The 15,065-nt window shown below is 32.1% G+C and overlaps 2 protein-coding genes and 1 long non-coding RNA gene across 3 annotated transcripts; 1 reads left to right on the forward strand and 2 right to left on the reverse strand.

Moving 5' to 3' along the window:
- The first annotated feature begins 718 nt into the window (after positions 1-718).
- Positions 719-4,419, forward strand: LOC105953400 (uncharacterized). Its single transcript, XM_012977060.2, has 7 exons — positions 719-1,080; positions 1,415-1,484; positions 2,065-2,201; positions 2,928-2,990; positions 3,117-3,671; positions 3,768-3,855; positions 4,079-4,419. Exons 4-6 carry the CDS (start codon positions 2,930-2,932, stop codon positions 3,824-3,826), a joined length of 675 nt encoding a protein of 224 aa, XP_012832514.2. The 5' UTR covers positions 719-1,080; positions 1,415-1,484; positions 2,065-2,201; positions 2,928-2,929; the 3' UTR covers positions 3,827-3,855; positions 4,079-4,419.
- Positions 4,420-9,257: 4,838 nt separating this feature from the next.
- Positions 9,258-10,706, reverse strand: LOC148767072 (uncharacterized). Its single transcript, XM_088825445.1, has 2 exons — positions 10,591-10,706; positions 9,258-10,413 (listed from the first exon to the last, which is right to left on the reverse strand). Exons 1-2 carry the CDS (start codon positions 10,680-10,682, stop codon positions 9,363-9,365), a joined length of 1,143 nt encoding a protein of 380 aa, XP_088681571.1. The 5' UTR covers positions 10,683-10,706; the 3' UTR covers positions 9,258-9,362.
- Positions 10,707-12,790: 2,084 nt separating this feature from the next.
- LOC105953382 (uncharacterized) lies at positions 12,791-14,758 on the reverse strand. Its single transcript, XR_001172413.2, has 3 exons — positions 14,437-14,758; positions 14,128-14,292; positions 12,791-13,052 (listed from the first exon to the last, which is right to left on the reverse strand). It is a non-coding gene; the product is annotated as an uncharacterized LOC105953382 (long non-coding RNA).
- Positions 14,759-15,065: the final 307 nt, after the last annotated feature.

Here is a 15,065-nt window from a genome sequence, read left to right on the forward strand (position 1 = left end):
TTCTAGTAGTGGCCTGGATGGTGGGAGCTCTAGTTAGCTGACTCAATATTAGTTAACTTCAATTAGTTGACAACTTGACATTCATTTTTTTTTCTTTTATATCATTTATTTTATTTTAATTTATTTTTTCCGGCGGTGGGTCATTGGAGCTATAGTTAGCTGACCCAGCATTAGTTAACTTCAATTAGTTGAAATTCATTTTTTTTTTCTCTTTTTATTTTTTTTCCTTTTTTAATTTTCTTTGTAGCACCCCCCTCGGGTCGGGCGATAAATCGAACCGGTTTATCGGAAAACTTTAGATAGCGGAAGCAAAAAGGGATCTCTTTGTAATTTTAAAACTTTCGAGTAGGACCAAAATGTAATTTCTAAAAATATCTTTTTGGGTCATTTGAAAACCTTGGAAAACCTTAAGAATTTCGAAAACTCCTTAGGGTTATTTTGGTCGTTTAAATTTCTCGTTTTAGAAATAACTTTAAAAAGGCATATAATCAAATCGGCATATAAGGATTAATAGTCCAAGCAAATAAGGCACTTAGAGAAATTAATTTAATAAGGTAAATAAATTCCTAAAAATTCCTACATGAGAATTTCCGGGTTATGGAATTTTGGTTTTTATGGTTTTTTTTAAAATTGTTTTTAATTCCTTCAATTAGAGCCAATGACCTGATGACACGTGGCAGTCTTTGGCTATAAATAGCTGGAAAATTGAATTAGCTGTAGCTAAGTTGAGGTTTATAATGATGAATGGCTAGGCTATAGCAGGTTTCTTTGTATGTTTGGCACGAACAAAAATTATTAATTTAAAAAATGTAGCAATGGAACTCATATAATTGTTCATGATTTGACAAATAAATGCCTAATGAAATTTTTCTTTTCCCTCAAAAAGTAAAGAAACCCATTTCTGGAAACTCCAATACAACTTCCATATTTTTCAGTCACTTTCCAAATCTAGGTTTTGGCCTTCTTCCCTCTTTCCCCTCTTTCATTCTTCAGAGCCGCCTCCACAGCTTAGCCAACCTTCTGTTATTGGTGCTGTTCAGGGTATGATTACTGGTCTTGCTTGCATTACTCCTGGTGCAGGTACCGTGCTACCACCCCTCTATTTCTATTTCTATTTCATTTCATTATTTATTAATTAATTAATCAAAATTACATTTACAGTAGGTGTGTAATCTTATTGCACAAACATAAAGAGTTGAATTTTTTTTTGTGTAACTCTTATTTTCTTTATGCTTTTTCCACATTTTTTGATCTCTTTGTTTCTTCAGCTTTTTTTTTGAAGAAAATATTTTTTTATTTTCTTCTAATTTTTTCACAAAATAAATATTGGGTAGTCATTTATTGTATTGGGCATAAGACATTTTATGATTATTCACCAAATTTATTTGATATTGTTTACAAAATTTCTTAACAGGTTATTAATAAAAATGTCGATGTGAGAAGGAAGAGAAAGTTGGTTTTGCCTACAGCAAATAAGTTGATCTGTAAGTAATGCTCAAAAATTAAATACACTATATTAGATGATCAGATTCCATGTGTAGAAATACACTAGTTGTATTCATTATTGCAATATGGAGCTAGATATATGTGTATAATATGTATCATGTGTTGTCATTACTTTTTGAGAGAGAGAGAGAGAGAGAGAGAGAGAGAGAGAGAGAGAGATAACAGAGGACAAAAGAGATCATGTTTGTGTATTTTTATGTGTTTGTGTGTGAGTGTTTGTCACAAAAGTGTGTTTGTGTGTGTGTGTGTGTATGTCAAAAGTATGTATATGTCAAAATGTGTGTGTGTGTGTCAAAAGTATGTATATGTCAAAATGTGTGTGTGTGTCAAAAGTTTGTGAGTGTGTGTATGTGTGTGAAAAATGTGTTTGAGTGTGAAAAATGTGTGTTTGGAACCAAGTGGATCATGGTTGGATCCAAACATTAGTCTACATAAGTTGAGTAGAAATTATTTTGATTTTTGTTGCCATCTTTGTTTGTTTACATAGTTTTTATTTATTTATTTTAATTTCTTTTTCTTTAAAGTGATATATCTGCTTTTCTTGCCTTTGTTTTTCAGTTCGCATATCTTCTTAACTTTTGGACTATCCGTGCCGCCGAGCCGCCGCCGCCATTTGTACCGAAAATCTACGCCGCCGCCGACACTCTTTCTCCAAATCTTGTACGCTCTGCTCGTCATCGCCGGCATCACTCTAGGTATTAACTATTACATTTCAATTATCTTTGTTTGCACACATTTTTTTTATTTACTTTCTCTTTCTTTAAAGTGATATATCTGCTTTTTACTCCCCTTTATTTTTCTTTACATATTTCTTTGCATTATATATCTCAATATGAATTAATTATTTTTAGGAAAGTTGTAAACTGAGAATGGGCATATAACATGCCGTCTAATGTTCGTATGCATCTGATATATGTTCTTGCACCAGTAATTGGTCGGTAATTTTTCTCAATATCACTTGTTTTTTCCCCTGCCAAAGAATGTTCTAAATTCACATTTTACAAACTCCATATTTTCTGCAAGCTTTTATTGCCTTGAGAGAATTAAAATTGAGGAAAGTCTTGTGTGCCTTGAGTAATTCATAGGTAATACAAATGAATAGGCATTTGAGAAATTCCACACTTACTTAAAACTATAATTTGGTGCCTTAGTGTTGTTGGGGGTAAATTTATTTAACTAACGAGTTTCATTCGAACGAGTGAGTGAGAAGCCTATTGATAACTTTGGCTGGAATGTTGTCAATCCCTTGAATTTGATCTCTATGCAATGTTAGGAATAGCCTAAAAGAGTTAATCCTCGTAGTCATAATTTTGCTTTTGGAGTAATTGTTTTTAATACGATATTTAGATTCAAGTCCAATTATTTTCCTTCAAGTAATTTTTTTTTTCATTTGCAACACCGGGACTATAAAACATTACCAGACATGGCAGGCGTGGCAGTGGTAGATCCTGGCTTAGCTCAAGTTGATGAACCGTTTATTGGAGGTATGTTTTTCATGAGTTTATTGCATTTACTAAATGCAATATACTCATTTTCATAATCTATTTTTTCTTTTCCTTTTTTTTTCCTAAAAAAATGGGAACTACAAACAAATTTTCTTTCTTTTGTAGGGTCTAATGTTACAAAAAAAATCGTAGACCTTATAGATAAGTTAGATAAGGATAGTGTTGCGATAATGAAAGAAGACACTGATCTTAGGAAAGAATTAAGTGATGTTGTATCTTCTATTAGTACGAATTTAAGTGTCTGCATCGCCATATCAATGGCTGCAACTAATCTAGCTAAGGGGCACAAAGAGTCTTCACATTTTTATTATGCCTACTTGGCTCTGATTTCTCTAGCCATCATTTTAAGTTTCTTATATTCGGCCGCTTATAAGCGAGTTGATCGTAAGGAAATGGAGAAAAGAGGGAGAAATATTAATCGTAGGAAGCTGTTATTGCAAGATATGGCAAAGATTATTAGGTTGCAGTTACAACCACTAGGCACTACGGAACCACTGTATTGGAATTGCTTGGAAAGAGTAAATCATGTCATTAGTACTCTAGACGAAACTGAGCATAGGAAATTGAATGGGTGGTGGTATTTGCCATCTTGCATGCCTCAAATCATTTTCATCATCTCTACTGCTGGTCTTGTGTGCTTGGCATTGTCGTCAACAAAAGGTAACTTTAAATTACAACTTGTGCTTTAAATTACAACTTGCGTTTAAAATTACAATTTGTGCTAACAAATTGAATTTTCATTTTTCTGTGATACAGCCCCGAACGAAAGTACTTTGGCTCCGGCTCCAGCTCTGGCTCCGGCTCCGAGTGGATGAACATGATGTGGTGTCAAGATATTACTAGGGTAAGATTTTTGGTGATTTTACAGATGTAGCTTCAAATTTTAATATTCTAAACATACTATGTTTGATGTTATTTCTTACTACCACTTCTCATATTTCAGCAATATATTCTCGATCATCATCTGAAAGTACAAGGATATCTTAAAACAAAATTGGACTTTTGAATGTCACCGTTTAATTTAACTTTGAGCTATCTTTGACTTCGGTTATTTCTTTCAACTGCAGCTTTTGGTGTATCATCTATGAGGGTACAATGTTGATCAGCCTCGAAATCTTGCAAAAAATGTGACAACTCAACGATGAATGAAACAGAGCTGCTCGTTTAATCCTTTTTGGCCGTTCTTCTATCGAATTTTTATTTTATTTTTTCCTTCTTTTTTTTGTCAAGGAAATGAGTTTAGGAGTGTGATAAATGGCTGTCTTTCTACTGAATTTTGCCTGCACAAACAGATAAACTAATCTCGGTAGACAGATTAGATGACTAACTGTTGTGAGGTAACATTGTCAGAAACTATAATAGGCTATATGTTTGTTGTTAAATATTTAAGTACATATTTCATTTAAAAGTATGTTATATATTAAAAGAAGGGGAAATATGCAATCCCCCCCTAAAATGGAAAATATTATGTAAAAAACCCACTTGACTTTTTAGACTTTTTCCCACACCCATATCCCAATCTTAATTAGTGAGACCCCCTTATTAAGATAGGATAAGACATAATTACCCTTAACAACAGTTTTTTTCCCCTTCTTCTTTGCCGTTCTCTCTCACGTGAAACTCTCTCTGTTCTCTCGTAATCTCTATTTCCTCTCTTTTTTTTTTTTTTTTTTCCGTATTCTTCTTTGCAGATCTGCCGCTGCCGCTTGCATTTGAGATTTACACCAGCGTCGCCGCCCTCCTCCCTCCTTTTCACATCACCGCCATTATCCACTCACCCAACCACCGATATCACAGCCGCCGTCTAGGGTTGTGCCGTCAAGACTTGCTACGGTGTCAAACCTCCCAAAAAACTCATGTTGTCGTCTCCTACACATCACACCACCTTCCTTTCGTTATTTTCGATTTTTTTCTTTTTTTTCTCTCTAGATCTGAAGCAGCAACATCAACGTGACTACAGTCTGGTTCGAATGTGACTATTCGATTTTTTTTGCTACAGTCTGGTTCGAATGCCGTCAAGACTTGCTACGGTGTCAAACCTCCAAAAAAACTCATGTTGTCGCCTCCTACACATCACACCACCTTCCTTTCGTTATTTTCGATTTTTTTCTTTTTTTTTTCTCTCCAGATCTGAAGCAGCAACATCAACGTGACTACAGTCTGGTTCGAATGTGACTATTCAATTTTTTTTTGGCTACAGTCTGGTTCGAATGCCGTCAAGACTTGCTACGGTGTCAAACCTCCCAAAAAACTCATGTTGTCGCCTCATACATATCACACCACCTTCCTTTCGTTATTTTTAATTATTTTTTTTTTCTCTCCAGATCTGAAGCAGCAACATCAACGTGACTACAGTCTGGTTCGAATGTGACTATTCGATTTTTTTTGCTACTTTCTGTTTTCGTGTTCTTGGAAGTTTCTCAGCAATTCATGATTACTTTTGGCATTTAAGGTTTTTTCATTGTGACTGTGTGTGTTTATATATTAGAGAGAGAGAGGGAGCCTATCATCATACTTGAGTTAGTGGAGTCGATATATATGTATATAATGATTTTTTATCAATTTTTTTATTTATGTATTTTTCAATTTCTCCTTCTTTTTTCTTTTTTTCCAAATCTGAAAATACATTTCAAATATGTCCAGTAGCAGCAACATGACTATAGTCATATTTATGTATTTTTCGAATATGACTATTGTTGAATATCATTGTAGTCATATTCGAATATGTTCTATATTATCGTTTCAAGTTGACTTGTAATAACAAGATTCAAATTGTGATTTTTTGTGATCTTTTTGTGTGGATGTTGATTGCATTGTTTCCCTAAACAATAGGGAATTTTAGTTGTTTTATATAATTTGATAAACATCACTTTACCTCACTATATAATTGGAATTTTGAAGTTAAAAATTTTAAAAAATGCAATATAAGAAAGAATATGACTACAGTTGATATAGTCACATATAGTCATATTAGACTATAGTCTTATTCAACTATAGTCGTATTCGGCGTAGTACACTTGTCGGGGAAAAAAAATCAATTTTTCGTTAAAAAAAATTAAGAAAATATGCCTATAATCTTATTCAACTATAGTCATATTCGGCGTAGTAAAATTGTCGGGAAAAAAAATCAGTTTTTCGTTTAAAAGAATTTAAGAAAATATTAAAAAAATATGAAAAAAAAATAATTAAAAAAAAAACTTCATCTTGCACGTGGGTTTTGATTTTGTATGTGAAGAAGCAATTTTTTTTTTTTTTTAATTTGTTGGCTGATTTTATGGAGTATATTAAGGTGATTTTTTATTTTTTTAATTAGTTGGCTAATTTCAAAGGATTTGAATATTGAGTTGGAAAAAAATTACTATTATTTTGGCATTATTTAAGGAAAGGGACGTGTATTACTGGGATGGATTATTTTTGGGTAGGAAATTTTCTAATTTCAGAAGGGTAGTATTGGAATTAATATTTATAGGGGTTTATCATAAAGAAAGATTTAAGGATTGGACATATCACCATTTATTACTCATCCAAGGGGTTTATTGCTAAAGACCCCTTAAAAGAAATGTTGTACAAAAAGTCAATTGGTTGGATTTATTGACCAGTAGATCTTTCAAGAGTTTAGTAATTACGAATTAAAGTAAGGGTTAAATATAGTTTGCACCCCTGTACTATCATCACTGTCGCATTTACCTCCTTGTACTATGAAATGCGACAAAATAACTCTTCACTTTAACAGTCAACTCTCACGTCTTTAACGATGTTAGTTTCAGCAGTGAATTACCTATTTACCCTTACCACTACGACCAAGTGAGTGAAAAAAATCTTCTGCAACTTCTGAGTGAAATTACATATTTTATTTTATATTTTATAAAAATTATTTATAGTAAAATGAAAAAAATTATAAAATAAATAATGAACTCTAGTCTTAGTTTTTTTTTTATATAATTTTTATAGTATTATTATAATATTTTATATTATTATAAATCATCTAAGTAATATAGATTTATTTCTATTTAAATAATACAAATATTTATTATTATAGACTATTTACTATTTCGTCCCTAAAAGGCAGCTCGTGAGCCGGCTTGCGAGTTGTCGAAAAACTAAAATTGGGCTCGAGCTCGAGTTCGAGCCTCTGTTGAGCCGGCTCGACTCGTTTACCACCCCTACTCATAATCTATTCTTAAGTGTTTGCAAAATGAACTTATGCTTTTACTTCTCTTAAAATAAGCAACTTTAAGCGATAATTTGTTAAGTACCCAAGACCCTGTTTTTCTATATAAGTTGACACCCCCAAATTAAGCATTTAAAATCAACTTAACTCACAATTCATAACTTCTACTTTTAAATAAGCTTTTGCAAACACCACCTCAGTAGTGCAGATGTAGTGCATATTAATTTATGATAAATTAATAACTTTATTGTGTTAATTGCGTGCTAAATAAATTGCACCGTATTTGAACTAAGAGTACACACATAAGTATCTATATCCATTCATATTTTAGTGCAAATGTAACACCCCGCGTCTCCGATAATTTAAGTTTTCACTAATTAGCATCTATTTAGTTAACGTGGTTTTATCTCTTATGTGCGTATTAGTTTAAGATTTGTATTTATGTGATAACCGGTGAAATTTCATATAGAATGCATTAGTCCAGAATAATTTTGTACGAGTTTAAATTGATCGTATTGGTTAATTATTATATCTAGAGATTAATCATACTCATTTATTTTGCTATAACTCATTTGTTAGGAGAATTTATCACATATTTGCTTGAATAAAAATAGAAAATTCCTGCTATTCATCCCTCAATTTTGACCACGGTACAACACAAGACCAAAATTTTCCTTGAGTACAACCCTCCTCTAGGGTGAGCCCATGTATGTGTATTAAGATTTTACTTTTTGAATTTCTTTTTGGATAGTTAATTGAAATTGCAACGAAGTCCCTCTAGATAATTTCTAAGTTTGCCTAAATTGCAAAAAGGCCACTCCCCCATTCTTAATCATTAAGCATGCAAGTCCCCCACAACTCTATAAATAGAACCCAAGCCATATGTTTCTTCATCTTCTCTACACATCCTAAAGATCAAAAATCAAAATCTCTTACTCCTCTTCTCCCCATTTTCGAAATTAGTGTGTAGGAAAGCCCTATAATCTCTCTTTCAAGAGTAAAATTCTTGGCCAAAAAAGTAAGTCTTCTTCATCTTCTTTCTTTTCTTCATTTTCAAAAATTTCAATAAGCTAAGCTTCTTCTTCCTCTCTCTCTAAAATTTCTTCTTCTTCTCCTTGTAGAAAGGAAAGAACACCCTTCCAATTATCTAAGAAGATTAAGATGAGAATTTTTGAATTCTTGCTACAAGTGCTTCAACAATAGTATTTTTCTATTCTTTAATTTGTCGTTATAGTTCTTGTGATGACCGAAAAGTAAAGGAGGAAGAAAATAAAAATTTGTGTTGAATTTTTATGCTTTGATCATCCATGGATGTAAAAATCTAAGCTTTAAATGATGTAATCTTGAAGAACTAAGAATAATATTGTAATTTTATTTTTATGTATGTATATATATATATATATATATATATATATATATATATATATATATATATATATATATATATATATATATATATATATATATATATATATTAGACCTGCATGATCTTAAGGAAACTTCGATCCATGGTTTTCGTAAACCTGCGTGGTCGAAGAAAGTACTTGATCCATGGTTTATTTATAATCTATATGTGCTATATATAAGTATATATTTATATGAGTATATATATCGACATACGTAGTTGTAAGTGTACTCCCTTCGGGTCGAGAAAGCTTACGATCCTTAGTTTATGGACTTTTGTACCCTCAAAAAACTCACATGCTACGCGCGTGCAGACATTCCTGCAAAGAAATGAACAGAAATAGCAAATTTAAGGCACTGTGCAACACTTTGACAAGTTCAGGTAAAAGTTTATAAAAAAACATTGTTTAGGGAGTAACGTGCAAAACGCTCGATAGTTTGGAGGGCAAAGTGCTATTAACCATTTTTTATTGACTACTTTTGAAGTAGCTTCTTTTTGGTAACTTAAAAAAAAAATCCACTTTCTTCATTTAAAATATATTTTTTAATATTTAAATATTTTAAATTTATATATTTATTAAAAGGGTTTAAACCAATCGAAAAATTAATAAAATAACTAACTAGACACGTCCAATTGCAAGCTAATTAAAAGTAGTTGAAAGACACATGCATTAATTCTGGCAAATGACTAAAATGAATAAACTTTATTTAAAATAAATTATTCATAGATAAAAGCGAGATTTTTAATCTACTATGTAACAATCTTCCACTTAGACTCATGTTAACTCATTAATTGATTGGAATGGATGATAAGCCTGAAAGCCACATAACCAATCATAATCTGGCATTGGGCAATCCATATCAGACTCTCTCAATCGAATTCTCTTAACTGTATTTTTGTCTAAACGATAGGAAAACATTCCTCTATGTTTCCAAAACAACACCAACTCATTCTTTTGAATGCAGATAACTCTTACAGCACTTAAGAAATCCGCAGACATAATGTTTTCTCCCGATGGATACTTGTTGAGGTCCCAATCAAGATCAACAACATACTTTCTAGTCCAATACCAGTTTGTATAATCCTCCAGAATCCAGATGTCCATGGTTTGATCTTCACGACCGACATAGCAAAAACACAATTGGTTGTCTTTCACCGAAAGATGTTGCAAATGGTAGCCTCCTTTGTCAACGATGACAGGACAGTGTTTGGTCGAGAAATCTTCGGTAATCATGTTAAATACCATGATTTCACCAACGATACTGATGTACCAGTGAAGCGCATCATTCGCAATAGCTGGACGGTCATCGATCCTTGTTTCAAAGTTCATCGACCTTTGCCGAATATCCGGTCGGTAAGAAAAATACAGCTTCTTAGTTCTTCTCCATCTCTTTTCTCCAAATAGGTAAAGATGATACTCAAACTGATTGTTGTTAGATTGTCTTACACTAAGAATTCTACATTCTTTTGCCTTAGGATGGAAGAAAAACCCGCACAAAGTACCTCCCCCGGAAGGACCATTGATTATTGTGACTCCTCTATTTTTGGAATTAGGATTCAAAACAACATGTTTATTCCACCGGTTTTCCCTATCATAGAGATCCATACCCGTTTTTGACAGCAAGATTAATCCATTGCAAGAACCAACAACATAACCAAACTTTACCGACTCGAGGGCCCTCGACCGACACTCTTTTTCAGAATTCCCATCGATAATGAAAACCCTCAGATGTTCGTGACAATAATAGCGAATAATTAGTGGTCTCGATTCACCACCAAACGACGAAATCAACATCTTCCACATCTTACAAATCATATCTTCGCTCCTGTGATTTTTATAGAATAACAGTTAGAGCTAAAACCACAACAAAAAATTGAAAAAGATGCAAAAAAATGCATGTCCTAAAAAAGAGGATTAGGCCTATGACATTAATTCTCGGTTTGTGCAAGAAATATATATACATAGGGAAATATATATGTGAAATATATATCTATATTCATACCTGAGCGACGACGAAGATCGACAAATTGAGAATGAGCTTGGTGAGAAATTGAATGGTTTGAAAAGGAGTTTAATTGTTTTATATATATACATAGGGAACAAGGAGAAACCTAATTTCACCTTAATTAGGACTCATAACTTAGAATAAAAAGAACTAAACAGAAAAAGAAAAGTGGGTGCCCGAATTTTGGGGTTCGGTGGTAGTTAGGTGGGGGTATCCAAACCTAATTTGGATTCCTTCTTTATACTCGTTTTTTGTACTAATAATAAATCTTTCAACATTTTTTTTTCAATTTTTTTTTAATTTAATTTTCGGAACATGTTACTTGTGTAAGTTTGTAATTTTAATCTTTTGTACTTAAATTTTAGGGTAAATTCCATTTTCCCACCTTGTACTTTGGCTCGATATCCTCTACTCTCGGTTGCATCGACTTGTCCCTTGTACTTGTAAAATTGTCTCAATGTGGCCCTCGCCGTTAGTTTTCGGACATTTGACATTAACACCGTTTGATCTAAGTCTAAAAATTTCAAAAAAACCACCCCTCCAGTTTAAATAATAATTATTAAAAAAAATAAAAAATAAAAATTGCTGTCGTCGTGGACTATTTTTCTCGTTGTCTTGAATTTTTTATTATTTTCTTTTTTTTTTGTTTTTTTTATTATTTTTTTAATAATTATTTAAATTGAGAGGGGTGGTTTTTTTTTGTAATTTTTAGACTAAGATCAAACGATGTTTAAGATCAAAGGTCTGAAAGCTAACGGTGAGGGCCACATTGAGACAATTGTACAAGTACAAGGGGGCAAATCGATGCAATCGAGAGTAGAAGGAGGTAAAGTGATATCAAGCCAAAGTACAAGAGGGGAAAGTGGAATTTACCTTCAATTCAATAAATATTTTAGGTTGATTTATAATTATTAGGGACATTAAGAACTAGGTCCCTAGTAATAAAACTTATTATAATTAAATGATAAGTCTAACTAAACATGTGTTACACATCCTTTATAAAATTAATTCCAAAAATTCCCCTCACTCACAAATTTAAAATATGCATTAAGTAAAATTCAAATTGCATTGGTCATCTTTTTTAGTCTACAATATTCTCATTTTTCCATCTAATATTTTATTTTTATTTTTACAGAAAACACATTGTTCTTTCTTATTGTTTTCTTTTTCTTCATTGTAGCATTTTATACACTAATATAAAACCAAAAAAAAAATCCTATTTTTCTATATACTATGGAAAATTACGAAAAAAAAAACACGCTTTTCATTTATTTAATTCAATTTACATATTTTTTATATTTTGTTTTAATTTTATTTGTTGTTAATACTGTAGTAGACTATGGGGGTTCCAAACCAAATTTGGATTCCTTCTTTATACTCGTTTTTAGTACTAACTAGTAATTTATCACGTGCGTTGCACGATACAACATTCCAAATGGGAATAAAATAATTATTTAAATACATAAAAATGAAATTCATTGTAAGAAATATATTACACAATAATAAAATATTTATCTGTAAAATTTAAATTACAGTAATAATATTAACATTTCTAAAAATATATTGGCCATGTTTCGCAAAACTTCACATAATTTTTCTAAATAAATTCTTATTAGTTAATTATTTAATGGGTTCATTTGATATACACCCCTAGAATGGAAAATATATAGGGATAGGTCCACCCCTAAAATTCTTCCTTTGAGATAACCCCCTGGAGAGGTAAAAGTACTATTGTGCCCTTAATTACAATTTTTGCCCAACTGCATTCAGTATTTTCACCCTGCATTCTGCATAATGCCTAACTGCATTTAGCATTTGGGCCTGCATTTATCATTTTTATAGATTTTTTTAATAAAAAATATAAATGTTTATTTTATTATTATTTTTTGTATATACCCTATTTTGTATTTTTTTATTTTTCTTTATTTTTTTAATTTATTTTCATTTTCAATTTTTTAATTTATTTAATTTTTTAATTTTTTAAATTTTTTTAATTTTTTTTTATTTTTTTTAATTTTTGAATTTTTTAATTTTTTTTAATTTTTTAATCTTTTAATTTTTGTTTTTTTATGATAAATTTATTTTACTGAAATTGACTATACATGACTATTGTATACCACAGTCATGTATAGTTATATGTAATCATGTACTGTCTTTTTACCCCAAAATTAATCTATACCAACAACAAAATTCACAATTTTTATCTTGATATTATAAATCAACTAACCAAAAAAAAAATGAAAAAAACACAATCACATGCATATAATCTTCAAAACATGAACACACATTACTATTACAAAACACATAACATACATATAATTATATGTTACTACACGTGACTATAGTTATCTACAATTATCTATAGTAATATATAGTGACATATAGTCTGGAGTAATATAGCATGAATGCAACTTCACATGGCACATCTCTGCATCTCATAAAGTTATACAAAGGAAAACCTGTGACAAAAAAAAAATACGAGTTAAAGAAAGCGAAGAACGAAATGAAACAATCGAATTACATTACATGAAAAATACAAAAAAACAATGAAAAACATTTTTTTGATAAATTTACTTTGGTGAACTATAGTTAGTTATGTCTTCATGTTACTACATATGACTATATATGACTATATGTAGTCAACTATAGTCACATGTAGTTATGTCTTCATGTTACTACATGTGACTATATATGACTACGTGTGCATGACCACATGTGACTATATATGACTACGTGTACATGTCCACATGTGACTATATATGTATATAAATAAAATTCATCTACACTACCAAAAAAGTCATGACTATAGTTATGTATAGAGAATTAAACCTGTTCGTAATAATCACAGAACAAACATCACAAGAACCAAGTGTCACAGTTTTCTCAAGATGCCCAGCGAACAACAACGTATACGATCATAATTTTTTTGGGCAAAGTGAAATTTACGAGAGAGATATTCTAAAAGTATCCCTAAATAAAATCTATCAGCTACACGGTCACATAAAATTAATTGTCAATACAACGAAGGCAATATTTACGATGATAAACCATAAGAACTGTGAGAACGAACCATTGAATTTCTTTAAACTCTCAGTTTCAAGTCTTCTGTAATCAGTTTCACCAGAAAATTAACTTACAATCCAGTGTCTATATATCCAGCAATTTTCGGCAGTTCCAAATTCATGTGTCTAGGTTTTGTATGCACCAAATTCATGAAAAATCAATCAGTATCACATAATCGATTCGTAACTATATTAGATTTCGCTTACTGTGCAATCCATACATAATTACAAATAATAACAAAATTCTTGTTAATATATATTCCATTAAATATACACAAAAAAGTCAAATCATCTTCCTACAGTATGAATGTCAATTGTTTAATGAGTTCCCATCCACCGACCAAAAGTCCCCGAAATCAAATACAAGCATCGAACATGAATCTATTCCGTCCGCAATAATATGAAGAGAAAACTGTAATCAACTATAGATACAGTTCTAGAGAAAAAAAAAAGTAAAAGGCCGAACACTTACTTTCTTAACAGATTCTTCAGGGGCGTTGTTTTTGAAACAGTAAATTGTGGAAGGTCTTTTCGTGCTTGCAACATGAAGCTTCGAAGAAGCAGGAATTAGCGGCAAAAAATGGCGGTCCTGTAAAATTCTCGTGTTCGTAGCGGGACCCAAGTACTCTTGCAAGACCTGCAATCGCAATTGATAATAAATTCTGAGGGTACACAACTTCTGGTTTAAACACACACACACACACACACACACACACACACACACACACACACATTCGTGGCTGAGATTTGTAAACAAATTAAAATTAACAAGTCGACCTACTGTGTGTCGGATCTGCTGTAAAAAGACAGCGATTTTCTAGATCCGTTGTCGGCGGCGCTAGACGGAGGGGGAGCGACCGCTTGAACGGTGGAGGTGGAGCGAGGATGGGCGGTGGAAGAATGGTTAGAGTGAGAAAGGAACCGAGCAGCACGGTGGCGGAGCAGCGGCACAAGGCTCGGGCGGAGCAGCGACGATTTTATGCCGGTGGCGGAGCAGTGGCGGAGCAGCGGCGGTTTTGCGCCGGTGGCAGAGCAGCGGAGCAGGTGGGAGGTGAAAGAGGGAAGAGACGGTGGGAGGAGGGAGGATAGAACGAGAGTTAAGAGAGAGGGGTTAGGGTTTTAAATTGAAATTAAAAGGGCAAAATGGGTATTTCAATTTGTCCAGGGGGGTCTGTCAAATTAAGATTAGAATTTGGGTTTTTGACTAGAGAAGAAAAATTTATAGGACCTATGCTTATATATTTTCAAAACTAGGGGTGTATCCCAAATTTCCCCTTATTTAGGTAATTGCTATAGTCTAAAATGTCTCATTAAAATAAATAAATATCAATTTAGTTGCAATTAATCATGAACAAATATATAATACATAAATGTCAAACGTGAGAAAAACAAATATAAGTTAACAAAACC

This window comes from Erythranthe guttata, chromosome 11 (genome assembly GCF_056151865.1).
Source record: "Erythranthe guttata isolate IM_541 chromosome 11, IM_541, whole genome shotgun sequence".
NCBI lineage: Eukaryota > Viridiplantae > Streptophyta > Magnoliopsida > Lamiales > Phrymaceae > Erythranthe > Erythranthe guttata.